Source organism: Pantherophis guttatus, chromosome 13 (genome assembly GCF_059756535.1).
Source record: "Pantherophis guttatus breed Tessera chromosome 13, ASM5975653v1, whole genome shotgun sequence".
Classification (NCBI taxonomy): Eukaryota; Metazoa; Chordata; class Lepidosauria; order Squamata; family Colubridae; genus Pantherophis; species Pantherophis guttatus.
Window position 1 is genome coordinate 22,715,219 of NC_142075.1, and position 27,378 is coordinate 22,742,596.

The 27,378-nt window shown below is 44.2% G+C and overlaps 1 protein-coding gene across 3 annotated transcripts; it reads left to right on the forward strand.

Moving 5' to 3' along the window:
- The first annotated feature begins 231 nt into the window (after nucleotides 1-231).
- On the forward strand, nucleotides 232-27,201 carry UBE2Q2 (ubiquitin conjugating enzyme E2 Q2). Of its 3 annotated transcripts, none has more exons than XM_034409512.2 (13): nucleotides 232-508; nucleotides 10,548-10,649; nucleotides 12,877-12,981; nucleotides 14,173-14,229; nucleotides 15,123-15,260; nucleotides 16,154-16,238; nucleotides 19,796-19,856; nucleotides 21,068-21,158; nucleotides 21,314-21,372; nucleotides 22,334-22,382; nucleotides 22,833-22,928; nucleotides 24,139-24,214; nucleotides 25,531-27,201. In XM_034409512.2, the coding sequence occupies exons 1-13, from the start codon at nucleotides 329-331 to the stop codon at nucleotides 25,560-25,562; spliced, it is 1,131 nt and encodes a 376-aa protein (XP_034265403.1). In that variant the 5' UTR covers nucleotides 232-328; the 3' UTR covers nucleotides 25,563-27,201. The 3 variants fall into 3 exon arrangements, with proteins under 3 accessions (XP_034265403.1, XP_034265404.1, XP_087734243.1); XM_034409513.2 differs by having other exon boundaries at nucleotides 24,139-24,205; XM_087878117.1 differs by lacking the exon at nucleotides 232-508 and adding an exon at nucleotides 2,002-2,075 and having other exon boundaries at nucleotides 24,139-24,205.
- The last annotated feature ends 177 nt before the right edge of the window (nucleotides 27,202-27,378 follow it).

The window sequence follows — 27,378 nt, forward strand, 5'->3', positions numbered from 1 at the left end:
CTTCCCTATCAAGACCGTTGATGGGCGCTGGAGTCTCCCCTCCCTCCTTGGGGATGATGGGCTCTGGAGTCCCTATTTGGGGAGACACGACCCTTTCTCCTTCGGCACCCCCTCCCTCCTTGGGGACCATGGGCGCTGGAATCCCGTCTCTTCCCCCCCCCTTCCCCCTTGGGCCCGGCCCGGGCCCCCTCCCTCCTCCCCTCCTTCGGGGCGGGGGAAGGGGGCGGGGAAGGGGCGGCCCGGCGGGGCTCGGCCGGGCGGCGGGTGGGGCCGCCTGGGCTGAGGTTGGGGCGGCGAGGCCTGGAGCGGCGGCGGCGATGCGGCCAGGATGGCCGTCTCGGGGCTGAAGGCCGAGCTGCGCCTCCTCGAGTCCATCTTCGGCCGCGACCACGAGCGCTTCCGCATCGCCTCCTGGAAGCCCGACGAGCTGCATTGCCTCTTCGTGCCCCCCGACGGCCCCGGCCAGGCCCCGCCGCCCCCGCCGCTCGCCATCCACTGCAACATCACGGTGCGCTGGGGGGGGGGAGGAGGGGGTCGCGATCGGGTCTCCCCCCCTCCCTTCCCTCCCTCTCTCGACCCCCCCGGCAGCCTTCATTCAGCCCCCCCACCCCGAGGAATGGGGGACTGCCCCCCAATCCCCCCCGCCCCGCTCCTAATCCCCCCCCAGCTGCCGGTGGGGAGGGGGCTGGGGGTCGCAGGGGAGGCGTTGGGGCCGAGGGAGGCTCTCTCTCTCTCTCCTCCTCCTCCCCCCCCTTAAAGAGCCGGGGTTCCCCCAGGGAGGACCACCCCCTCTTCCCCAAAGCTGGAGGGTCTCATCTGGGGAGGGGGGGGGCAGGCGGGCAGAAAGCCGGGCTCGACGGGGAGGGGGTCGGCCTCGTTTGTTTGGGGGGGGAGCGATTTGTGGGGGGTTGAAAGAGGCGCTACAACCCGCTTCTGAACTCTGCGTAGGCTCAGAGGCTGGAGCCATTCGCGGGCCCGGCTGGCACGGAAGCTTAGAAGGAAGGGGGGGGGGATGGGGTGGCGGGGTGAATGCGTGGGGAGGGGGATCGACGTCCCTTCCAAGCCGTTTGAGGGGGTGGGTGGGGGAGGAGGGATAGAGGACTACATGTCCCATCTTCCAGACCCACCGCCGTGGGAGAAACTCTGGCTGGTGTGGTGGGGGGGGGGGCGGCAGCCGCCACTACTTCCCATTCAGATTTCTCTTGTCTGTTTTTGTCTTTCTCTCTCTCCGGAAATCGGGGTTTCGAACTCCCCAAAAGTTTTGCAAAAGCTGATTCGGAAAGGAAAATGTGTCGTCGTACGTCCGTCCCCCCCCCCCTCCGCCGCCCCCCCCCTTCCCCAATCTTTAAACAAACATTGTAGCTTTGGTCTCGGTTTTGCAACAAACAGGAAGGCCAAACATTGGAATCGCGCCGCTCCTTCCTTCCGCTCCAGACTTCTGACTTGGGGCTTCAGTGTTGTAAAAGGGGAGGGGTGGGGGTTGGAGGGACAAAGGTCTTCCCCTCTTCCCCCCCCCTCGCCCCTTTGTGTCCCCCCCCCCCCGGGTTAAGGAAGCTGTTTCTAAAGGTAGAATTCAAAAATCTGGTTAGTATTGCAAGTCACTGGGGAAAAGAGAAAGTTTCCTTTACTAATGCAGGTTGTCCTGGACTTACGACCGGAATCCAGCCCCAAAATGCCTTGTTGCTAAGGGGAGATCTTTTGGGCCCAGTTGAGTTTTAAGACCTTCCTTGCCACGGTTGTTAAGTGAATTGTTGCAGCAGTTGAGCTAGGAACCCGGTTGTTAAGTGAATCTGGCTTTCCCTGTTGACGTAGCTGATCAGAAAGGTCGCAAAAGAGGACCGCGTGAAAACCCCCCTCCCCCAACAACACTGCAACTGTCGTAAATGGGAGTCCGTTGCCGAGTGTCTGAATTTTGATCCCGGGACCGTGGGGAGTGCCGCGACCGACGGTCGTAAGTGTGAGAAACGGTCGCAACAAGTCACATTTTTTTTTCAGCGCCGGGGAGAGACTTCGAACGGTCGCTAAACGGGCTGTCGTATGTTCAAGGACTACCGTTCATTTCGGAGCCGGCCCTGGTGAGCTGGAAAGAGGGTGGATTTGCTATAGCGAGAGAAACGGAGCAAAAAATATCCCTCTCTTGATCTTTAAGCTTGGCGTTATTAAGGAGGATGTGCCAAGGGAGTGAAGTAGGTAGGCTGAGCCCGACCTACTCCTTTGAAAAAATAAGGTTTTTTTGCCAGGGGAAAAAAAAGATTGTGTAATCTTTTGAGATCTCTCAAACGTCGCCTTTGCTGGTTCCAAGCTTTCCCCTCCTCACCTTCCCCCCCCCCCCCCGCTTCAGATGAGCTTCCGACGTATCTAGGATGGCATTCTGGGGGGTAGAATTGGGGCACGGAGGAAAGATCCCTCCTTCGAATCATTCGGATTGAATGCAAACGCCCAGTAAAAAGCGCAGATCCTTGGCCCTCGGAATAACGTCAAGCCTGGAACTAACACCGGAAATCTGGCTTTTCTCGGCGAGACGCCCCCCCCCCCTTTTCTTCATGTCTTGACCCACTTTCGATTTTGATCAAGGGTTGAAACGGTAGGAAATCCTGACGTTGAGATTAGCTTGTCCGGGCAGAACAGGGGTGAGTAACCGATTGCAATCCGGCGCGGCTTCAGAGGGCCCTGCTTTGGCATGGGCATTTGGATGGGCTAAATTGGAATCCTGTAAGAACTCGTCCCAGTTTTGCCCTGACAGGCAAGACCCTGTTTCTGGCAAGGATCCTGTTTGGCAGGCAGAAAAAAAAAACCCCTTGTTAGTTCGCAGTCATTCTCTGGCTGGCTCCGATTTTCCCTCTTGCCATATGGGATCAGGAATCGTGATTCGAAAATCCCTAGGATCATTGGCTTAAAAGCAGTGATAAATAGATATCTATGTATAAGGGACACGCGGAGGGAATTTTTAAAGGTAGTACGGTGGTCCTTGACATTTCCGTGGCTAAGCGGGACACTTGTTCGTGGAGTCGAGCCCCGTCTTACGACCGTTTTTGCCATGGCGGTTGAGCGAATCGTTGCGGTTGTTACGGCCATTGGGCCTCCCCCGTTGACTTTGCTGGACAGAAGCTGGCTGGGAAGGGACGATCACGTGTTTTTGGGACAATATAACCATCGTAAATATTAACAGATTAACAAAGTTGGAAGGGACCTTGTAGGTCATCTAGTCCAACCCCCTGCCCAAGCAGACCCTACACCCTTTCTGACAGATGGCAGTCCAGTCTCTTCTGGAAAGCTTCCAGTGGTGAAGCTCCCACAACTTCTGAAGGCAACTTCTGTTCCATCGGTTGATTGTTCTCACTGTCAGAAAATTTTCATTACGTGACCTTGGGACAACGCAACCGTCATAAATGTGAGAACTGGTCACGAGCCACTATTTTTTCAGCGCGGTTATAACTTTGAACGGCTGCTAAAAGAATGGCTGTAAATCCAGGGCTACCTGTATTTATCGTGGTTGGGGAGAGAATTCAATTACGGTTATTGATTATGGTGGAGGGTGCTATGCATATATGTAATTTGGGGAGGTACAGAAAAGCTTTTGGTCCTGGAAGACAGAATCTTGTAATGAATAGAATAGAATAACAGAGTTGGAAGGGACCTTGGAGGTCTTCTAGTCCAACCCCCTGCCTAGGCAGGAAACCCTACACCTCTTCAACAGTGGGAGGGGGCAACCTGGTTTGAGGGTGGGGGAAGAATTTGCCTGGAGCACAGCATGGTGGCCAGTGAATAACCAGGGGACTGCCTGTAGCTCAAAAATCCTCTTGTTTGCCTTTGGCTCTTTTACAATTGGCCAACATGGTTTTTCTGCCTTTTTAAACCAGCCAGAAAATATGAGCGTAATCCAGAGATCTTCAAACTTGGCAGCTTTAAGACTTGTGGACTTCAACTCCCAGAATTCTCCAGCCAACATAGCATTACCGGATTTCCAGCTCTTGTGTTTAAATATTTTTGGGGAGGGTTTATTTTCGGGGGGAAGTTTATTTTAGCGCATGCGCTCCAAAAGCCCGATTGGGCTTATTATCAGGGGATGTCTTATTTTCGGGGAAACAGGGTAGTTTTTTCCTGGCAGTTTTATGGAAGCATATTTGTCGTGTTCTTTTTCTTTTTCCAACTTCCCTACTAATCCAGAGCTTCTGGAATTCCCTAGAGCAGGGGTCTCCAACCTTGGCAACTTTAAGACTGGTGGACTTCAATTCCCAGAATTCTGGGAGTTGAAGTCCACCAGTCTTAAAGCTGCCAAGTTTGAAGACTTCTGGCGTAATCCCTAAAAGCAAAGTTTAAAATACTCCTCTGGTCACTTTTGACTTTTCTTGGCAATAATACGGAAGAGGTTTTGATGTTGAAGCTTATTTTATTCCCCCCACCCCACCCCACCCCAGCTTTTCCCAGTCTAAACTCCTGTTCTGGCACACTCAACCAAACACCAACCAGATCCGGCCTTCTCAAGCTGGGTGATATTCCCCCAAATCCCCTTTTTGCAAAGAATTAAACGGGAGATCGGCTTCTGCCTACCTAGGCCCTGCTTTTCGCCATCAAAATATTTTCCTTTTCCTGAACTGCCTCGAAATCGTTGCGGAGGGTCCTGAGAGGGAAGCCCAGAGGCTGGGAAACCCCTGGCAGGAATTCCAGCTGGCGGGGATCGGTTTTGGGATCTCCTGTTCTAGAGAGAGGCAGGAGGCCAAGATCGAGCGATGGCAGAGAATCGCCGGAAGTTGTGGATAGGAGATTCCTTGGTTTGGAGATTGCGTTGGGCTGAATCTCGAAATATAAACAGGAGGGAAGAGTCTATTGGCAGGAAGTGCAAGAGAGACTGGGAGGGAAGAGTCCCAAAAATCTCAAGGAATGATTTCAGAGATTCCCCCCCCCGGGGGGGGGGATCCCCCACAGGGGGGTTGGACAAGATTGAATAAATAATCAAGATCATCCTAGATTTGAGCAGAGATCAGGATTAGTGCCCGGACACAAATATCCACCTCTCCTGTTCATTAAGTCTCATTTAGTGGCTGAGATGTAACCGGTCGTTGCTTTTGTCTCCTACATTGTCCCGGCATCGAAATACAGGCGTTCCTCCACTTACGACCACAATGGAGCCAACATTTATGTTGCTAAGTGAGAAATGTGTTAAGTGGGTTTTTTCCCCACGTTTTACGACCTTTCTTGCCACAGTGCCTAAGTGAATCACTGCAGTTGTTAAATTAGTCACCCGGTTGTTAAGTGAATCTGGCTTCCTCACGGACTTTGCCTGTCAGAAGGTCGCAAAAGGGGATCATGTGATCACGGGATCTAAAAGGTGATCATGTGATCACAGGACACTGCAACCGTCATAAATGTGAATTAGTTGTCAAGCTAAATTTGATCCCGGGACCATGGGGATGGTGCAATGGTCATGTAACAATATAAAATGGTCATAAGTCACTTTTTCCAGTGCTGTTGCAATTTTGAACGGACACTAAATGAACTGTTGTAAGCCGAGGACTGCCTGAAGTCTTGAATCTCTTAGAATGCAAGCAAAGAGTTTTGGGATTGGAGAAGAAGACATTGCTAAGGATGGGAGTATAACTCACTGTGTTTTTCTGACCTGCTAATAAATACAAATTTTATCTATTCTTCAAAGCACCAGAGGTCAGGACAAGAAGCAATGGGTGGAAACTAATCAAGGGGAGAAGCAATTTAGAACTAAGGAGAAATTTCCTGACATTGAGAACAATTAATCAGTGGAACAATTTGCCTCCAGAAGTTGTGAATGCTCCAACACTGGAAGTTTTTAAAAAGAGATTGGATAACCATTTGTCTGAAGTGGTGTAGAGTTTCCTGCCTGGGCAGGGGGTTGGACTAGAAGACCTCCAAGGTCCCTTCCAACTCTGTTATTCTATTTCTATTTCTATCTTTCTTTGGGGAGGGGAAGGAGGAACAAGGGCCTGCCTAGTAGAGACCATTTTTCGGTTTTCCATCTCCACATTGTCTGCTTGGGAGCCACCTCTCCCAGCTCAAGACCTTTGCCATCATCTGGTTAGTTGTGATCCATCAGATAAAGAGATGCTGATATTTAGGCCAATCTCGGTCTTTTCCTCTGCTGTTCCCCTCCCTTTTAAATCATCCTTAAATTCTGGCCTGATCCATCAGGTCATGTAGCAGCTGCAAAGGGAGGGACGTCCTGGAGAAAAAAGAGGCAGCTGCTTTCAAGAGTTGCAAATGGATGCAGGCTCCAAAACTTCTCCTCGAATTATTTTCAAAACATTACACAGCTCTGTGGCCAACTTCCGGAGCTACTGGATCCTGGAGATCCGCAAAGTAGAATTTGGGATAGTTCTCCAGCATGGTGGAATCCCCCCCACCCACCTGCCAAACTGTTCTGCAGATTAGATTGACTTTCTCTGCTGTAACCATAATGATAAAGGTTCCCCTCGCACATACGTGCTAGTCGTTCCTGACTCTAGGGGGCGGTGCTCATCTCCATTTCAAAGTCAAAGAGCCAGCGCTGTCCGAAGACGTCTCCGTGGTCATGTGGCCGGCATGACTCAACGCCAAAGGCGCACGGAACACTGTTACCTTCCCACCAAAGGTGGTCCCTATTTTTCTACTTGCATTTTTTACCTGCTTTCGAACTGCTAGGTTGGCAGAAGCTGGGACAAGTCACGGGAGCTCACCCCATTACGCGGCACTAGGGGTTCGAACCGCTGAACTGCCGACCTTTCGATCGACAAGCTCAGCATCCGGTAGCTGGCTTATAAAGGGTAGTTTGCTGCCTAGGCCAGAATTGACCGAGTTTGCATAGCAACGTTAAACCACGGTTTATTGGCTGCCTTGACTTTAGATCATGCCATGGGGCTGGGGGAAGAGATCCTTCCCCTCCTTAATCAATGAGCTTGGATCCCTTTGGTGAACAGTAGCCATCCACCAGTATTTAGGCACTGCCATGTCATTTGCTTGTCCAGCCTGTTTTGGGGACAGGAAGGCTGTCCGGTCGATGTCAGTTTCGGTAGAAGGGTGAAGATGTTCCTTCTCTTTCGTGGCATCCTCTCCCAGAGAAAGGAAAAATGCCAATTGTTCCGTAGCCCTGAGTTTTTTTGTACAGCTTTTCTTTCGTCCGGTGCCTTCTGGGTATTTAGAAGGACACTTCCTATCTTCCCCTAGTTAGCACCGTAGAAGGACACAGCTGTTGTCAGACAATGCGCGTTGCTGGGGTTGTGAGCCGTCCTTGAATGGCGGGCTTCTGTGTCCTTGCTAGACACTGGGTCACAAAAACAGGAATTTCAATCAAATACCGTGGCCGGCACACTGCCTGCTGGAATTCCTGTATGGAGGAAACGGTAGTCTTTGTGCCAGGAAAGAGAAATAGATATTCTTTTTGGGCAGGGCAGTATTTTCTCAGTCTTAGCAACTTCAAGATGTTGTTAATTGCGAAGTCGCGTCCGACCCATCGTGACCCCATGGACAACGTTCCTCCAGGCCTTCCTGTCCTCTACCATCCTCTGGAGTCCATTTAAGCTCATGCCGACTGCTTCAGGGACTCTATCCAGCCATCTCGTTCTCTGATGTCCCCTTCTTCTTCTTTTGCCCTCCATCATTCCCAGCATTAGGCTCTTCTCCAGGGAGTCCTTCCTTCTCATTAGGTGGCCAAAGGATTTGAGTTTCATCTTCAGGATCTGATGGACTTCAACTTCAAGATAGGTGGACTTTTAACTCCCAGAATTCCTCAGCCAGCCAGCAATGCAACAACCACAAAATTCCCTTCACAGCTGCAGATTTTTTTAGCAAGCGTGGTTGGGTTGGGGGAGTCATATAATCAAGCAAGACTCGTTCCAATTCTGGTTGTTTTAAGTCAAGGGCTACCTGCAGAATCTGAACCCAACTCCAAAGCAGAGCCAACGTAAATTGTTGGCCGGATGATGTCAACTCCCGCTTTCCGCACATAGAGGTGCTGTGTTTGCACACACACCACAAATACAATGTGCTTCAAAAGGGAATTGTTTGTTCCACCCCGGGACAGCATTGTATTCAGGCAAAAAATCCTTACGCAGTTGAGCTGCGAAGCCGTCAACACCCTGGATTTTTAAAAAAAAAAACCAGCCAGGCCAATTTGTCCCTGCCCCCGTCACTGGACAGAAGCATCCTTTCGCGTCACAGGGGCTGCGCTTCAGATCTTTCGGGATGTGGGCGAGGAGTGGCACCCAGCTGACCTTGGCTCGCCTTAGACGCTAAGCCTGGTTGGTATTTGGGGGAGGGGAGACCCTCTAAAGTAGGGGTCTCCAGCCTTGGCAACTTTAAGACTTGTGGACTTCAACTCCCAGAATTAGCCAATAGACTCTTCCCTCCAGTGTATATTTCGAGATTCAGCCCAACGCAACCTCCAAACCAAGGGATCTCCTATCCACAACTTCCGGCGATTCTCTGCCATCGCTCGATCTTGGCCTCCTGCCTCTCTCTAGAACAGGAGATCCCAAAACCGATCCCCGCTAGCTGGAATTCCTTCCAGGGGCTTCCTAGCCTCTGGGCTTCCCTCTCAGGACCCTCCGCAACGATTTCGAGGCAGTTCAGGAAAAGGAAAATATTTTGATGGCGAAAAGCTGGGCCTAGGTAGGCAGAAGCTGATCTCCCGTTTAATTCTTTGCAAAAAGGGGTTTGGGGGAATATCACCCAGCCCGAGAAGACCGGATCTGGTTGGTGTTTGGTTGAGTGTGCCAGAACGGGAGTTTAGACTGGGAAAAGCTGGGGGGGGGGGGGAATAAAATAAGCTTCAACGTCAAAACCTCTTCCGTATTATTGCCAAGAAAAGTCAAAAGTGACCAGAGGAGTATTTTAAACTTTGCTTTTAGGGATTACGCCAGAGGTCTTCAAATTTAGCAGCTTTAAGACTTGTGGACTTCAACTCCCAGAATTCTGGGAGCTTTCGTCAAACGGCCAAATTGATGAATGGCATGTAAAGGCAGAGATCTCTGTAAATGGTAGTTTAATACTCTGACGATGTCAGCAGATGGCTGACGAAAGCTTAGTAGAATAATTTTTTTAAAATTATTTTAAAATTTTAAGTTCCAGAGCTCACAGAATGTCTGCTTCTTTTTATATATAGATAGATATATATTATATATATATTATTATTCCCCTCTTATTTCTATCTCTATTTTAACTTTTTTTTTCATGTTACCGTAATATTCAAAGACGTTTCTTTTCTATCTTCCATCTTTCACCTCCTTTGTTATTCATATTTCCCTTATTTAGCTCTTCGCATCTATTTGTATTAAAGATTCATCCTTCATTCTTTCATTGTTCCGTGTCCCAATGTTACACTTCTGGTACCAATCGCAATCATTTAAGCATATAGCGTAAATCTATTCATGTTCTTTCCAATCGTCCAATCCACGTGATTCTACTGTTAATAGCAATAAGAGGGAGATTTAGAAAGGGAAGGGCGGTAGCATTAGGTATGTTTGAACAATATGAAACAGTGAAAATGAAATGTAATAACTATGAGTAATAATACGTCTATTTGTATTAAAATACATGATACCCAGGTATCACACTATTCACGCATTGATATGTATAAATAATATAAAATAAAAAACTTGGAAAAAAAGAAGATTTTGCCCGTCTGTGAATGGCGATAAACAGAAACTGCTTCATGCTAGCCAGACAGGAACTGTTGCTTCCTATTTTGGGGCCCAAAACCTCTCTTTCGTTTTCTTTCCTGGCTGTCTGGGTGAAGGCGGTTTTGGTTGCATCGGGCATCAAACAAGCAGACTCAATCATGAGATGAATCGGTGGGGTTTATTTTCGTGGGGGGGGGGGCATCTTCATTTCTAGAATTCCTGGAGGGATGCTACAGTAGTGGCCAAAATTGTGGAAACCTTTTGGGAAAAGTGTATTTTCTAAAACTAGCTAATAACACCACGTGTTTTTTTTTTTGAGTCAGTACCATAAAATTATATATCAATGGAAAGATCATTGAATCAAGAATGTAATGCAATCACTTTTATGAAGGATTTGCTATTAGAATAGCAGTTACAGTACAAAGAAGGAAAGTGAAACAGGTAGAAAAACCGAGATATACACAAATTATCACCCTAGAAAAAATGAGATATACAAATATAATCACCACATCAGTTAATACTAAGTTCAGTAACCTTTAGCATGAATGACGGCCTTACGACGTCTTCCCATGGAGTGAACCGAGTCTTTTAGTTCTGTAGCTGTTATAAATGTGAAACTAAGATTGATTGAATGATGGCTTCTATTAACTGGGTTTTATTGCTGGGTCGCTTCTGACTAACAAATTTCTTTAGTCAGCTCCATAGATTTTCAATTGGGTTAAGAAGGTCTGGGCTATTCCCAGGCCATTCCAGCAGTGGAATAGGATTCTCTTGAAACTCCAAAGAAAAAAAAAAGTGGTGTTATTAGCCATCGAACCTCAAAAATACATTTTTCACAAAAGGTTTCCACAATGTTGACCATTACTGTAAGGCACTTGGGGTTTGACTGTGCTAAACCGTTTGTTCTCCCTAAAAATGCAGGAGTCCTACCCATCGTCCTCGCCAATATGGTTTGTGGAATCAGATGACCCCAACTTGACTTCAGTGCTGGAGCGACTAGAGGATATTAAAAGCAATACTTTGGTAAGGAGTCCATTCTTCAGCTTTCTTTACTCCGGAGGGGGCCTCGGGTTCATATCTCAGAAGGACTCGGTTTTGAATGGAGTTCAGCTCGGAGAGCTCACACCCAGCGATCCAGTGAAGAAGCCCTTCGCAAAATAACAATTATCTCATCTGGTCGACAATGTGTTTTAATTACTAACACCCAAGCTGAATAACATTCACAAATCCTTCAGCAGCTGCAAACCAGGAAATGAATAAACTCTGCTCGAGGTGGGGAAACCTGGCTGCAGTGTGCCACAGAGGGAGCGGAAAAACATTTTTGCAAACAACTTAAGAGAGGGTTATTATTTTGATTTACATCCCAACGTTCTGCATGTACCAGAGAAAGCAGGGAGGAAAAAAACCTCTCTTTGCAAACATGGTTTCCAGCACCTTGAAGGCCTAGGAGGTAGAAATAAATAAAAAAAAATAACAGCTTCCTTCTCTTATCACTGTCTTGCAGAGGGCTGGATCCTGGCTTCGAATGCCGGCTTCTGTTTTCCCTTTAGTCATGCTGCAGAACTCTGAGGAGGCTTTTTCTTTTTTTTTTATTGGCAAATTTAATTGTCTCCCTGCTGGCACTTAGAATCCATTTTTAATGTTTGTATATGCAGCAATTGGATTTTTGAATTGCTTTCCCTAAGCCACCTGCCAAAAGGTTTTATTTTCAGAGGCTGGAGAATCATTGACTAATTCCAAGGACTCGCTGCCTATAGAGAATTAACAGCAGTACAGCCAGTTCTCGACTTACGACCGGCGAATTTCTGTGGCTAAGCAAAATGGTTATTCAGTGAGTCACAGCCCGCTGAGCGAATCACTGCAGTTGCTAAGTGAATCACCAATCGTTAAGCAAACCCAGCTTCCCCCATTGACTTTGCTGGCTGTGAAGGTCACAAATAGCAATCTTGTAAGCCCAGAACTTTTGAGCTGTCATAAATACATGCCTTGCACCCAGATTTTGATCAGGTGTCCGTGAAAATCACGTGATGGTCATAAGTGTAAGGATCCATCATAAGCCTCTTTTTTTCAGTGCTGTTGTAGCTTTGAACAGTCACTAAACAAAAGGTTGTAAGTCGAGAACAATCTGTAGAAAACAGAGAGAAGGCTTCTAGATAATTCTAGATTTGATGAATTGATTTTCCATGAACTCTGGCATGAATTTTAACCACAGGAGGAGGTGGATCAGGGCTTTTTCTGTCCATTTTGCTAGGATAATTGGAACAAAATGTTTCCGAAGGGAATTTAGGTAGAACTAAAGATCTAACACCAGTAAGAAAACTACTTGATGATTCCTTGACCCCTGGATTTGTTAGTAGAGACAGCTCTGCTTTTGATCGTAACTCAAGGAAAACCAGCGTTCCTTGTGAGGGCATGAGCTGAAGAGGCCGCCAACCACAGTGGAATGGGACAACTCGCTGCGGCCAACTCCCTCCCTTTAGAATAAAATAGAATTCTTTATTGGCCAAGTGTGATTGAACACACAAGGAATTTGTCTCCGGTGCATAAGCTCTCATTGTACATAAAAGCTGTAAGAGATAAATCATGATCATAGTCAGCATAAAAGTACATTCATCGTGAATCATAAGATGCAACACTTAGCGATAGTCGTAGGATACCAAATAAGCAATCGACATAAATCGTACTAGAAAACTAAATAAAAACAATATAAATCGAAAGATACAAGCAACATGATTATAGTCATAAGTGGGAAGAGATAGATACTAGTAAGGAAGAGAATAATAATAGTAATGCAGATTTAGTGAATAGTTTGACAGTGTTGAGGGAATTATTTGTTTAGCAGAGTGATGGCGTTTGGGGAAAAAAAACTGTCCTTGTGTCTAGTTGTTCTGGGGTGCAGTGCTCTATAGCGTCGTTTTGAGGGTAGGAGTTGAAACAGTTTATGTCCAGGATGCGAGGGGTCTGTAGATATTTTCACAGCCCTCTTTTTGACTCGTGCAGTATAAAGGTCTTCCATGGAAGGCAGGTTGGTAGCCATTGTTTTTTCTAATTCTAATTGTCTAATTATTTTACAACCTTTCTTTAATGATTCTGTTCCACCATTTCTTTGATATTAGTGTAATTCTTGTCCTACAGTGAGTTGGCCATGCCAAGTTGGCCGTAGGGAGTTGTCTATGGTGAATTGTGAATTGTCATAGACCCAACCACGGATGCCCCTTTAAACCTCTTTTTTTTTTTTTTTCCCCTGCAGCTTCTCCAGCAGCTGAAGCGGTTGATATGTGACCTCTGCCGCCTGTACAACCTTCCCCAGCATCCGGATGTCGAAATGTTAGATCAGCCTTTGCCGTCTGGCCAGGTAAAGGCCCTGATGAAATGGCTTTAGGGCAGAGGACCGAAACACCTGCCAAGCAAGGGAGATGACTGCCGAGTTTCAGGGCAGGGTGTGAGAGGTGACTCAGAAACTTGTCGTTGCTGGCCAGAGCCAGTGGCTGGTTGTGATGCTCGGTGGTGGCTCTCCGTGAAGGATGGGAGTTTGCTGTGTTGAGTTCTGCTAGCAAAAGGCCCCACCTAGAAACTCTGAGCTTCCTGAGGGTAGGGTAGGGTAGGGTAGGGTAGGGAAGGAAAGGAAAGGAAAGGAAAGGAAAGGAAAGGAAAGGAAAGGAAAGGAAAGGAAAGGAAAGGAAAGGAAAGGAAAGGAAAGGAAAGGAAAGGAAAGGATGGAATTAGAATAGAGTAGAATAGAATAGAATAGAATAGAATAGAATAGAATAGAATAGAATAGAATAGAATAGAATAGAATAGAATAGAATTCTTTATGGAATAGAATAGAATAGAATTCTTTATAGAATAGAATTCTTTATGGAATGGAAGAATAGAATAGAATAGAATAGAATAGAATAGAATAGACTAGACTAGACTAGACTAGACTAGACTAGAATAGAATAGAATAGAATAGAATAGAATAGAATAGAATAGAATAGAATAGAATAGAATAGAATAGAATAGAATAGAATTCTTTATTGGCCAAGTGTGATTGGACACACAAGGAATTTGTCTTTGGTGCCTGTGCTCTCAGTGTACATAAAAAGACAAGATACATTCGTCAAGAATCATAAGGTACAACACTTAATGATAGTCTTAGGGTACAAATAAGCAATTGAATCATACTAGGAAACAATTAGTATAAATCGTAAGGATACAGCAACAAGTTAGAGTCATACAGTTGTAAGTGGGAGGAGATGGGCGATAGGAACGATGAGAAGATTAATAGTAATGCAGACTTAGTGAATAGTTTAACTTTTTAAAGTATTTTTAACTACCGGTTAAAAAATGCGAGAACCGGTAGTAAAAAAAATGCTAAAAAAGTAAAAAAAAAAAAAAAAGTTCTGACAATTTCACCCCTGGACCTGGTCTCTGTCCCACAGCCATTAGTGGAACTCTGCCCCGTAGCTGCTCTGCCCATCTGCTGCCTGGTCTTTTTTTGGGGGGAGGAAAGAAAGAAAGAAAACACTTATTTAATTGATGAGAAACTTTTGTTATGTTCTAGAATGGAACGACCGAAGAGGTGACATCAGAAGAGGAAGAGGAGGAAGATATGGGTGAAGTAGGTCTCTTCGCTCGCTTGCAAGCCTGCGCTACTCTTCGTTTTTGCTTCTGGATCCTTTATCTGTCCAGAAAACGAAGGTGGGAGGGTCTAAGGAAGTCATTGAAGGGCCACCAACTGTGCTCCCACCTGGTGCTGTCCAGATGTTCTGGATACTAGCCAGCAATGGGAGTCTCTCACATCTGGAAGGCGTCAAATTGTCTTCTGTATCGTCTGGTTCCACCTCTTAGAAAGCCCCCTTTGTTTGAACCAGTCAGATCTTCTTCCAGAGTTGGCCTGGTCTGGATCAGTCCAGAATAACAGAGTTGGAAGGGACCTTGGAGGTCTTCTAGTCCAACCCCCTGCCCAGGCAGGAAACCCTACACCACTTCAGAAAAATGGTTGTCCAATCTCCTCTTAAAAACCTCCAGTGATGAAGCTCCCACAACTTCTGGTGGCAAGCTGTTCCACTGGCTAATTGTTCACACTGTTAGGAAATTTCTCCTTAGTTCTAGGTTGCTTCTCCCCTTGATTAATTTCCACCCATTGCTTCTTGTCCTGCCCTCAGGTGCTTTGGAGAATAGCTTGACTCCCTCTTCTTTGGGGCAGCCCCTGAGATACTGGAAGACTGCTATCATGTCTCCCCTAGTCCTTCTTTTCATTTCATCACCTACCCATTCCAGATCTTCTGTAATCTTCATGCTCCCTTCCACTGCTCCAGTTGCGGCATTGGAAGCCTTGCCTGTCCCTCTCCTAAAACCTGAGCACCCGTGTCTTCGTGTGTCTCCTCCCCCAAACCGAGAAATTATGCGTGATCCACGCAAACCGCCGAATGGCTGGCGTGATCCCGAGCGATCGGTTGCTTCTGCTTTCCCCACTCACCCACCCCCCACTCTGCAATCTTGTCTTCGTAGGACATCGATCTGGATCATTATGACATGAAGGAGGAAGGACCAGCCGAAGGGAAGAAAACAGAGGATGACGGCATCGAGAAGGAGAATCTGGCCATTTTGGAAAAAATCCGGAAGAATCAAAGGGAGGATCACCTAAACGTAAGTACTTGGTAGCTTGAGAGGAAAAGGATGAATTAGAAAGTTTACTGCATTTCACGTATGAAAGAATTGAAAAGTGGACAGGGGGTGTTAGAGACACAACAGGCCTTAAAAATGTTATTTTAGAGACTTTTGAAGGATCACCTTGAACTGGTCTGTATTTACAGAAAGTCCTTGACTTAACGACCACAATTGCGGTCTTCCGGAACTTCCATCATTAAGGAATGTGGTCATTAATTGAGTTGCGCCCGATTTTTTTTCCCCCAAGGTCATTCAGCGAATCATCATGGTTGTTTAAATGCATCCTGCATTGATTTTGCTATTTGGGATGCCTCTTGGGAAGGTCCTACATCAAGGCTCACCCAACTTGGCAACTTTTGCAATTTGTGGAGTTCGATTCCCAGAATTCCTCAGCCAGCCTCGGATGGCTGAGGAATTCTGGGAGTTGAAGTCCACAAGTCTTAATGTCGCCATGTTTGGTGAGCCTTGTTTTAGATGGCGATCACATGACCTGGGGCACTAAAACCCATGTTGTTTGCCAATCATCTGAGTTTTGATTATATGACCGTGGGAACGTTGTGGCAGTTGTAAGGGCGAGGACTGTCTTAAATCCCTTTATTCAATGCTGTCGTAACTCGAATGGTTATTAATTAATGGTTGTAAGTCAGGGACCATCAGTATATGGCAGGGGTCCTCAAACATGGCAGCTTTAAAACTTGTGGACTTCAACTCCTAGAATTCTCCAGCCAGCATAGCTGGCTGGAGAATTCTGGGAGTTGAAGTCCACAAGTCTTAAAGCTGCCAAGTTTGAAGACTTCTGGTATATGGTATTTTTATTTTACATTTTATTTGAGTAGATTATATCTGGTTTTTTTCCCTTTTTCCGTCTGCAGGGTGCAGTTTCTGGGTCTGTCCAAGCATCGGATCGACTAATGAAAGAGCTCAGGGATATATACAGGTCGCAAAGTTTTAAGACAGGTAAGTGATTTATTTTTGTAATGGGGCAAATAATGTGGTATTTTACAGCAGAGGCATAATTTCTTTCGGTAAGCCTGCCTCAAACTATGATCCCTATCCTGCTTAAATAAGTTAAAAGGCTGAAAAACAGCTTCTAACCCAGGGCAATAACCATATTGAATTCTACGGTATAGTGCAATATTGGGTTTTCAATTTCAATTATATAGAATGTAAAGGATGTATGTTTGTGTTTTTATTTTTATAGTTGTAATGTACCCTGAAGACGGCATTTAATTTTGTTGTACCATGTGCAATGACAATAAAGTGAAGTGAAGTGAAGTGAAGTGAAGTGAAGTGAAGTGAAGTGAACTGAACTGAACTGAACTGAACTGAACTGAACTGAACTGAACTGAACTGAACTGAACTGAACTAAACTAAACTAAACTAAACTAAACTAAACTAAACTAAACTAAACTAAACTAAACTAAACTAAACTAAACTAAACTAAACTAAACTAAACTAAACTAAACTAAACTAAACTAAACTAAACTAAACTAAACTAAACTAAACTAAACTAAACTAAACTAAACTAAAGCCCACAGGAAGCTTTTAAAAGAACAGGCATAGATTTCCACCATCAATCAGTAAAAATATGGAATTATATGCATTATTTTTGTGTGTAAGAGATAACGATGTGATATTTAGACGATGCTGGTGTTTTGCTTTGTTTTTTAATTTTTATTTATCCAGCTGTGTTATCGGGACATTATTTCCATGTGAATTTTCTCTCTTGGGTGCCCTTTGTTCAAAAAAAAAACCCTCACTTTTTCCTTTTCTTCAATTGGAATGAAAACATTTATCTTTTTTTTAACACCTTCTCAAAATACCGCAGGTGACATGACAAACAGACGTCAGGAGTCCTGATTCTTTGCCTCCTTCTCAGAAAGTGCTAATGAGGGCAGGTTGCAAAAGCCCTTTTGCAACCATGGCTCCAGACCTGGGCCTCAAATTAAACCCAGTAGGTGAAATGAGGACCCAGTTGTGGGGGCAATAAGCTGACTTTGTATAAATATACAAAAGGATGAAGGCTATTGCTGAGCACATTGTAAGCCGCCCTGAGTCTTCGGAGAAGGGCGGCATATAAATCAAATTAAAAAAAAAAACAAAAAAACTTCCTTGGCTACCGTGAGAGACAATACTTTTTTTTAGCTGAAAATTATGGGTTGGGCTTTTTTTTTTCCCCGGAACATGATTTTCTTGCAAAAAAGACCGAAAGTAAAAAATAATAATAATAATTCGTTCTCCCCCTCCCTGCAATTATCTATTTTCTACTGATTGCTTCATCTGCTTCGCTAAGCGGAAGGTTTCCTGTTGTGTCTTCTCTGTTCTGCATGAAAAAACACCCTTGCATTGGTCTCCCCTCGTATTTAGTTTATACAGGTAGTCCTCCACTTATAACTGTCCGTTTAGTGGCCATTCGAAGCTACAATGGCACTGATAAAAGTGACTTGTTTGTTTGTTTGTTTGTTTATTTATTTATTTATTTATTTATTTATTTATTTATTTATTTATCGGTTCGATTTATATGCCGCCCTTCTCCGGAGACTCAGGGTGGCTTATAATGCTTTTAAGCAATAGCCTTCATACTTTTGTATATACCTGCTTAGTAGGGCTTTCAACCCCCACCCCAAGCGGTGTTCTTTTTTATACAAAGTCAGCTTATTGCCCCCACAATCCAGGTCCTCATTTTACCTACCTCGGAAGGATGGAAGGCTGAGTCAACCTTGAGCCTGGTGAGAATTGAACTCGCAGTAATTGCAGGCAGCTGGCAGCTAAGTGCTACTTTAACAGCAGTTTAGTCCGCTGCACCACCAAGGCTCTTATAAACTTGACAGTTTTTCACACTTGAAACCATTTAAGTGTGAAAATCATTGCAACATTCCCTTGGGGTCATGTCAAAATTCACACGCTTGGCAACTGGCTTGTACTTATGACTGTTGCAGTGTCCCCGGGGTCGTATGATTCCCTTTTGCGACCTTCAGACAAGCAAAGTCAATTGGGGAAAGCCGGATTTTCTTAATAACTGTGCTACTAATTTTAACAATTGCAATGTGTCAGGGTTTCAAGTGACACCCCCAACGTTCAATGATTCCACTGAACAGTGGCGGCAAGAAATGGGACAGTACTCACTCAACAAACGTCTCACTTAGCAACAGAAATTCAGGGCCGAATTGCGGTCATAAGTCGAGAACTGCCTGTAGTTGCCTTTCCTAACTGTAGATATGGAGCGAGCGAGGATGCTTGCTGTAAACAGCAGAAAGATAAAGGTAAAGATTCCCCTCGCATATATGTGCTAGTCGTTCCCGACTCTAGGGGGCGGTGCTCATCTCCGTTTCAAAGCCGAAGAGCCAGCGCTGTCCGAAGACGTCTCCGTGGTCATGTGGCCGGCATGACTCAACGCCAAAGGCGCACGGAACGCTGTTACCTTCTCATCAAACGTGGTCCCTATTTTTCTACTTGCATTTTTTACCTGCTTTCGAACTGCTAGGTTGGCAGAAGCTGGGACAAGTCACGGGAGCTCACCCCATTACGCGGCACTAGGGGTTCGAACCGCTGAACTGCCAACCTATCGATCGACAAGCTCAGCGTCTTAGCCACCGCATCCCTAAACAGCAGGAAACTGTGTAAATTCAATTTTGGTGCCCACAACAAACTGTAAGGTTCAGAATGCTGCAGAGTGTTGCTGTTTGAGTGTTTAAAATTTTGTGTACGTCTTTTGCCCTAATTAAATAGTTCCATCCTGAACTCCTAGATTTTTTTTAAAAAAAAAAAAAACAACCGACCAAATTGTCATGTTTATAGATGTTATTGGAAAGCTTTTTATGTGCTGGCATGAGATGGAACAGTCTGTCCTCCTGGCAGCTCTTGGCTGACCTTGGCTGATCTTGAAGGAGCTAAGCAGGGTTGGCCTGCTTAATATCTGGTTGGGAAATATCCAGTGACGAAAGCCACCATCATGGAGCAGATGATAATGGAGATTGTCAGTCCTCCAGATCATGGTTTGTCCCAAAGCGGCTTTTACAAAAAATCTGCTTTTTTAAATCCTTGAAGGCGTTTCACTTCTCATCCAGTTCTGAAGCAGTGGAAAAAGCTGAAGAACTGAAGAAGCTTCTTGGATGAGAAGCGAAACTTCTTCAAGGAAAAAAGAAAGAAAGAAAAAATCCAATTGCCTTTAGCAAAAGCACCTTTTGAATATGGAGCAGATGCTTAGCATAGAAGTGGGGGGCACGCGGGGACCACCGTGTGCCCCCCCTCCCCCCCCGGGGTCTGTCTGTGTCTTTTTATGTTTTTATACTCATGCAAGTATCTCTTATTCAGAGAACCTGTCCTTGGATTAAAAAGTAGGGGGAATTCACGGAGATATTGAAACGTCCATGATTTTTTTTGGGGGGGGAACCTTCCTTGTGCCAAATTGGCTTGTTTTGAAGCTTTGTGAAGTTCCAAGTCCCATCCCAAACTCCGATTACCTAATCAAGCTCTTCTTTTTTTTTTTTCATTTCTTTCCCCCCCACCTGCAGGGATTTATTCAGTGGAACTCGTGAATGACAGCCTGTATGAATGGCACGTGAAACTTCTAAAGTAAGTAAAGTAAGAAACTGTAAAAAAAAGATGTGGAGACTCTAGAAAGAGTGCAGAGAAGAGCAACCAAGATGATTAAGGGACTGGAGGCTAGAACATATGAAGAACGGTTGCAGGAACTGGGTATTTCTAGTTTGATGAAGAGAAGGACTAGGGGAGACATGATAGAAGTCTTCCAATATTTAAGGGCTGCCACAAAGAAGAGGGAGTCAAGCTATTCTCCAAAGCACCTGAGGGCAGGACAAGAAGCAAAAGGTGGAAACTAATCAAGGAGAGAAGCAACCTAGAACTAAGGAGGAAATTCCTGACAGTGAGAACAATTAATCAGTGTAACAACTTGCCTCCAGGAGTTGTGAACGCTCCAACACTGGAAGTTTTTAAGAAGATGTTGGACAACCATTTGTCTGAAGTGGTGTAGGGTTTCCTACCTAAGCAGGGGGGTGAACTAGAAGACCTCCAAGGTCCCTTCTGCTATTCTAAGTCTGCTTGGTTTCCCCGCTTGCCCCGTTCTGTGACGAGAGCAAGGGCTGATACTCTGCAAGAACTCAAATCTGAGACTTACACCCACACACAAACATCTGAGAAAGTCTACTATCCTGTCTTCACTTTACTTTGTCACTCAAATAACTTCTCTTTACTGGAGAGTTAATTCCCTCCAGAGGCGTTGAGATTACAGGTACTCCTTGAGTTACATCCATAATGGAGCCAGTCCATCGCGGTTGCCAAATGAGTCACTCGTGGGACTGATCCAATTTTATGAACCTGTTTTACAACTGTTGTTAAGTGAACTAATGGTTTGCTATGGACTGATTGTGCCTAAAAAAATGCTAGTTTGGGGCCAAACTTGTAAATTGTGGTCATGTCATCGAGGGATGCAGCAAATGACCATTAATGTTTCTGAGTGTCTAAAAATGTGGCCATATGACTGTGGGGGACAGCTGTCAGAATTTCAAAACTGGGTAGTAAGTACTTCCCGGGGAAGTCTGTCATAACTTCGGTTGCTAAGCAACCGGTTGTAAGACAAGGAGTATCTATGCAGTTCCCAGTTGCTTATCCTTTGCACGGCATCCAGCATTCGTTTGAGCCCTTAAATTATAGGCGAGTCACTCCCCAGGGAAATCGGTTCTGCTTTGAAGAGAGCCTGGGAGATAGGAAGGCATTGCAATTCAATTATTACAACTCTTCTTCCTTTTTCTTGTGGCCATGATTAGGGTCGATCCTGACAGTCCGTTACACAGCGATCTCCAAGTCTTAAAAGAGAAAGAAGGCGTGGAATATATTTTACTCAGCTTCTCTTTTAAGGTAGGAAGGAAAGAAGCAATTCACCAGTGGGAGGCTGTTTCTTTTAACAAGCATATTCTTTAACGAAATTTCAGCCTCTTCCGAGCTCGCCGCTCTGGTAGAGAACAGACTTTTCCAAGATCTAAGACTAATGAATTTCTCTCTATTTATTTCAGGATAATTTTCCGTTTGACCCTCCGTTTGTACGAGTGGTCTCTCCAGTACTCAGTGGAGGGTAGGTCCAATTATTATTTTTTTAATCGGTCATTATTGAGGAATTACAAATCTGACATTCCTCTTACTTTCTGGACAATGATTGATGCAGCTTTTTCGATATTTCTTTGGAAGCCTTATAGTAAGAGAATAGTAAAAGAAATGCAGGTAGTTCTCTAATTTAAGGCTGAGTATCAAGAACTCTCTTTCTCCAATCACTCCTGAATTGGGCTGTCAGCAATAAATCTATTTTCTTTTGAGTAGGAAATATTTGCCTGTGAGATATTAAGGGGGGGTTCCTGTTCTAACGGGGGAGATACGAGCAAGAATTAAAAGGCGTAGAATTTTAATATTTATCAAGATTTCCTAAGACACTCTGGGAGTGGTAAAGTGCACTGTGAAAAATGCCCCAAATGAAAACGAGATTATTGTCACAAAAGGAATCTCGAAATAGTTGCATAGCTACCTTCTGTAACTGTCTTTCTGCTAAATTATTCTCATGGCAGAGCCGATAGTCAAACTATTTGCCAACTCCAAAGCTGATTTTACAGCTTTGATGGTCTCCGTTTCCCAACTGTCACCTGTGGAATGGACATGGTGCAAACAAATAGACCAAAAAAAGGGATCTTTCAAATTAACTTTAGAGTCTTGGGCTCCTATTTCCATAAGTTTAACTAAGGAAGTCTAAGTGTAAACATGATTTTAACTACCCCGTTTTGGAGAAGGCTAGTAGACTCCTACAAAATCTCACTTCCTATTCCATCTACACATTGGGTTTTTTTAAAAAAATCCATTTTAATATCCATTTTAATATTTTTAGCTTTAAATGTCTGCTGTTTTAATGCTATGATGGTTTTATTCTGTTAGTTATGGTATTGTAAGCTGCCTCGAGTCCCTCACTAGAGAGTTGGGCAGCCTACAAATTTAATGCCTAAATAAATAAATATTGGAAATGTTCTCAGTGTGCCATTTATGTGTCTCAGGTACGTTCTGGGTGGAGGTGCTCTGTGCATGGAACTTCTAACTAAACAGGTAAATACAGGTCTGGAGGGTGGATGCCCATGGTGGAATTACCGCCTGATTTTTATGTACTGGTAGTCCTTGAGTTACGACCACAAGTAATTGTTCAATGAGTCACCCCCGATTTTACCATCTTTTCTTTTTGGCCACGGTTGTTAAACGAATCCCTGAAGTTGTTAAGTTACTTATGTGAATTAAATGAATCTGGTTTTCCCCCATTCATTTTGCTAGTTGGGAAGATTGTCAGTGGCAAATTTTGATCCTGTGCCCGCGGAGATCAGTCCTAAGGGCAAGAATTGGTCGCAAGTCCCTTTTTTCCAGGGTCATTGACACTGTATGGTTGCTAAACAAGTTGTAATTCGAGGACCACCTATCCATGACTCTGTCAGGGATACCCCTGATTCTGGAGGACTTCCCTTCACCTTCTTCCTCTCTCCCACGGACCCTCCCCCGTGTTTCTAGGGTTGGAGCAGCGCCTATTCCACGGAATCGGTCATCATGCAGATTAATGCCACGTTGGTCAAAGGAAAGGCCAGAGTTCAGTTTGGGGCGAATAAGGTAAGCGACACCATTGTGTGTTCCCAATTGTTTAAGACTTCCGTTTGTCTCTTCTGCTGCAAAGCAACGGGCTTAAACTTCATTGTCAAAGCAGGACATGATCACTTCATGTCCAGGTTTTAAAGCAAATCCATGGAACCGAAATACGATTCGAAGTTCTCCCATATTGCACACCGGTGTTTCCCAATCTCGGCCCCGTGAAGAGGTGTGGGATTTCAACTCCCAGAATTCCCCAGCCAGGAGCGTGTCTGGAAGCCATGTAAATTTTCTAAATAAAGTAAATAAAAGTTCTCCTGGATAAATGAAACAGGGGTGCCCTTCGAACATCCCGCTAGCTTCTCAGCAGTTAGAATAAGAATAATAACAGAGTTGGACGGGACCTTGGAGGTCTTCTAGTCCAACCCCCTGCTCAGGCAGGAAACCCTACACCACTTGCAGACAAACGGTTATCTAATCTCATCTTAAAAATTTCCAGTGTTGGAGCATTCACAATTTCTGGAGGCAAGTTGTTCCACTGATTAATTGTTCTCACTGTCAGCAAATTTCTCCTTAGTTCTCAGTTGCTTCTCTCCTTGATTAGTTTCCCACCTACTGCTTCTTGTCCTACCCTCAATGGAGCCAGTCAATGTGGAGTGTAAATCATGGTTTACATCTTAAGATGTGTTGAACTCAGGCATCTGCAGTTTATTGCAAAACCCCGGTGTCAGGGTTCCAAGTAACACCCCCAACAAAAGAAGACTCTGAGGCTTGAAGTTCCTCAAAGTTCCATTTTATTAGAGATGTCATATCGGCACATCTGGGATAACCCGAAGCTTCCAGGTTTTCCCCACCCTGCCCAGCACCCACATGTTCATCACATGGTCCAATCAATGTACCGCCCCAACTGGAGATGCCTCCCAGTCACAGCCTTCCAGGTGCAGGGCAAGATGTCTTTGACTCTCTGAGAAAGGAATGTTATTTTGACTACATATTACCCATGCTCCATACAATCGCCCCTCCCAGTTTCCCACAGTAGTAAATGTGGCAGGCCTGGAGGCCCAGTGCAAAAGATGGCTTCCAGGCCTGACATCCGGTTAGGTTTTGTCTTAGCATGGCATGAAGGTTTCTGTATAAGTCTCTGAGCTGTCCACCATCTCAACCTCTTCTTTATCCGAGCTGATTTTGTCTTCTTAGAAGGAAAACATTAAAAAACCCATTCTCTCTCTTCCAGAGCCAATACAATCTAGCAAGAGCACAGCAGTCTCATAAATCTCTAGTACAGTTACATGAGAAAAATGGTATGTATGGTATGTATGTGAAATCCATAGTTTTGTAAGTATAACATCAGAAGAGAGCAACTGGAAAGGGGATTTTAAGCCACTGTACCCCCTTGTATCTCTCGTACATTTCTGCCTCTGCCAACTGACCCTCATTATGCGTCTGTTGAATTCAGTACAGGTAGTCCTTGACTTGTGACCACAATTGAAACCAAAATGTTGCTAAGTGGGACATTTGTTAAGTGAGTCTTGCTCACATTTGAAGATTTTTCTTGCCACCATTGTTAAATGAATCAGTGCAGTTGTTAAGTTAGCCACATGGTCGTTCAGTGAATCTGGCTTCCCCATTGACTTTGCTTGTCAGAAGGTCGCAAAACGGGGGGATTCTGCAACCGTCATAAATGTGAGTCAGTTGTTAAGCATCCAAATATAAATCGTGCGACCCTGTGGATTCTGCATCGGTCACAAGTGTGAACGATGGTTATAAGTCAAATGTTTTCATTGCCCTTGTAACTTCGAACGGTCACTAAGTGAACTGTCCTAAGTCGAGGACTACCTGTAATTGGGCCCTGGAACAATAATTCAAACCCATTGAGCTGGAAATAAAAAATGTATTTAGTTTGGTTCTGATACGTTGACGAGAAGAAGAGAAATTTTAATGGTTGGCCTGCTTGGTGCTTCTATCACCCTTCAACCTTAGAAGATAGAAGACAGAATAACAGAGTTGGAAGGAACCTTGGAGGTCTTCTAGTCCAACCCCCTGCTTAGGCAGTAAACCCTACACCACTTCAGTCAAATGATTATCCAACATCTTCTTAAAAACTTCCAGTCTTGGAGCATCCACAACTTCTGGAGGCAAATCGTTCTATTGACTAATTGTTTTGTCAGGAAATTTCTTAGTTCTAAGTTGCTTCTCTCCTTGATGAGTTTCCATCCGTTGCTTCTTGTCTTACCCTCAGTTGCTTTGGAGAATAGTTTGACTCCCTCTTCTTTGTGGCAGCTGAGAAGCCTCTGTCTAAAGGAGGAAGAGTAGAGCAATATGTTTCTCTTTCAATGATGATGAAGATGACTCTTCAGGTGGCTGCATCGTGATCCCAGGAAGCCTTGTGCTGCACTTAGAGATACAGAAAAGTCTACGTTTTGTCCCCCATGCTGCACAACCCTATAAGCCATAAACAAACATGGATCCTTCAGAATCCCAGAAATGTGGTAGACGAGTGTCGTTCAGTGGCATGCATTCTAGACTTCAGGGATACTATATAAAATTATTGTGAAGCATAAAAGCGTCTTGTTCACCATTGTTCCTGCATATTTGACAATGTGTAATTATTTTCTTCTTCTTCCAGGCTGGTTCACACCTCCAAAAGAAGATGGATAATATTGAGGGCCACACTTAACATTTGGACCAATATCAGTAAAATATTTTATTTCCATGCAGACTCAAGCTATAAATGCTCCATAACAGCTCATAAATGAATCAGTGGATATCCAGTATAAAATTACAGCCATACTGTTCTGCTCATCGGACACATATTTTGGACAGAACAATTTAAGACTTTCCTATATTTTCCCAACGGATTGAACACACCTGCGTTTTAGTACTGAATCCCTCAAACTGGGTTCTTGGTTAACTGAAATTTTCCTATTGACTTTTCTATGCACTTCAGGGGTGGTTGATATTGTTTTTTTTTCTCCAGAATGGACTGCAGAGGATTGCAATATATTTTATTTAAAGCCAACCAAGAAGAATAAAATTAGTTTGATAATGTGTGTCGTAGAGTTTTCAGATCTTGTAAAACCAATCTCTCTCTCTCTCTCTCTCTTTTCCAGGCTTAAAATTTGAGAACGTTTGTAGACTTTCTTAATTCGAAAGGCGATAATAGGAGAAAGCTTGCAATGTGAAAGAATTAAAATGTTTTATTTCACGGCTGTCTTGAGGTTAGAACTCCTTAGTTTAAGCAAAGCCAGGCTGTGCCAATAGAACTTTGCAACGGGTCGTATATACTAGGGTTGCTGAGCTGTTCTGATAATTTGTGAGACTCTAGCATCTTCTTCTCAAGAGGGAGCCCTAGGTGTAAAGCTTGAAAATTTATTTAAAATGCTAGAAAGCCTCTTTACAAGGTCAACTCCATTAACGGGTTGTTGCAATCATTTGTAGATAATGAACTTAAAAAGCAATGGGCAAAAATCAAGACACTCATTTTTTTTTAAGAAGACCAATTTTTTTAAAAAAACTAAAGCCACAGAATTCCCAGGAAGATCTTGATTCAGATTGGTGGTTTCTTCTAAATGTCACCATCATCGTGACCATGGATTTTGTTCAGAAAATAACAGGGACATGCTCTTCCTTATTTTAGAAAACCAATTTGCATCAGAAACTGCTGTGAGCCAATAACTGTTTTATCATTGCCTTACTTTAAAAAAAAAAAAAAAAAAATCAGGTGTTTTTAATTTTTAGAGCTGAATTTGGGATCGTTTTCTTTTGTTCATTGGAATCGTATTAAAGGAATTGGCATTTTTCTTTCCAAGATCAGAAATGCACAGGTTCTCCTGCTTCCCTCCAAAGTTACATCTGTACTTTCTTTGATACCCAAAATATGATCGTAGATGCTGGACTTCAGCTTGAAAGACAAGATTTGAAGACTTCTATGTGGTGGAACTTAATTTCTTATGATCTTTTGAAGACGTTCTCCAGATCATTTCCACGATTTTGGCTTACTCGGTTGTACATATTGTTTCTATCGAATTGTCTTAGCCGCCTTAAATCAGAGGACAAATTCTATGAGTTTCCTGTAGCTCATTTGAAACCCTGAGGCTAATATTTTGGATACCTTATCAAATTGTTTAATATTTCTAATGGACTAGCACAATGACAGGTGCACACCCTCGGCTTCTCTATTTTATTTTATTGGGAGTTTCGTTGTTTTTTTTAAAAAAAATATTCAAAAGTACTTAGCAGCGTACAATAATCTGTAAACTTGCATCAAGTTTATGAATAAAATGAACCATTTTAAGAATCCTGTTACTACTTAATGTTTCTGGAAGACCCGTTTTGGGGGGATTCGAGTGTGATCATAAATTCCTATAACTATCAATGCAGTGTTAAAAAGCTGGACTGATTTTGGACTTTTAGTAATGGTAAAAAAAAACATTAAAAAGTTGTGGTACACAACATTAGCAATTGGAAGCTCTTC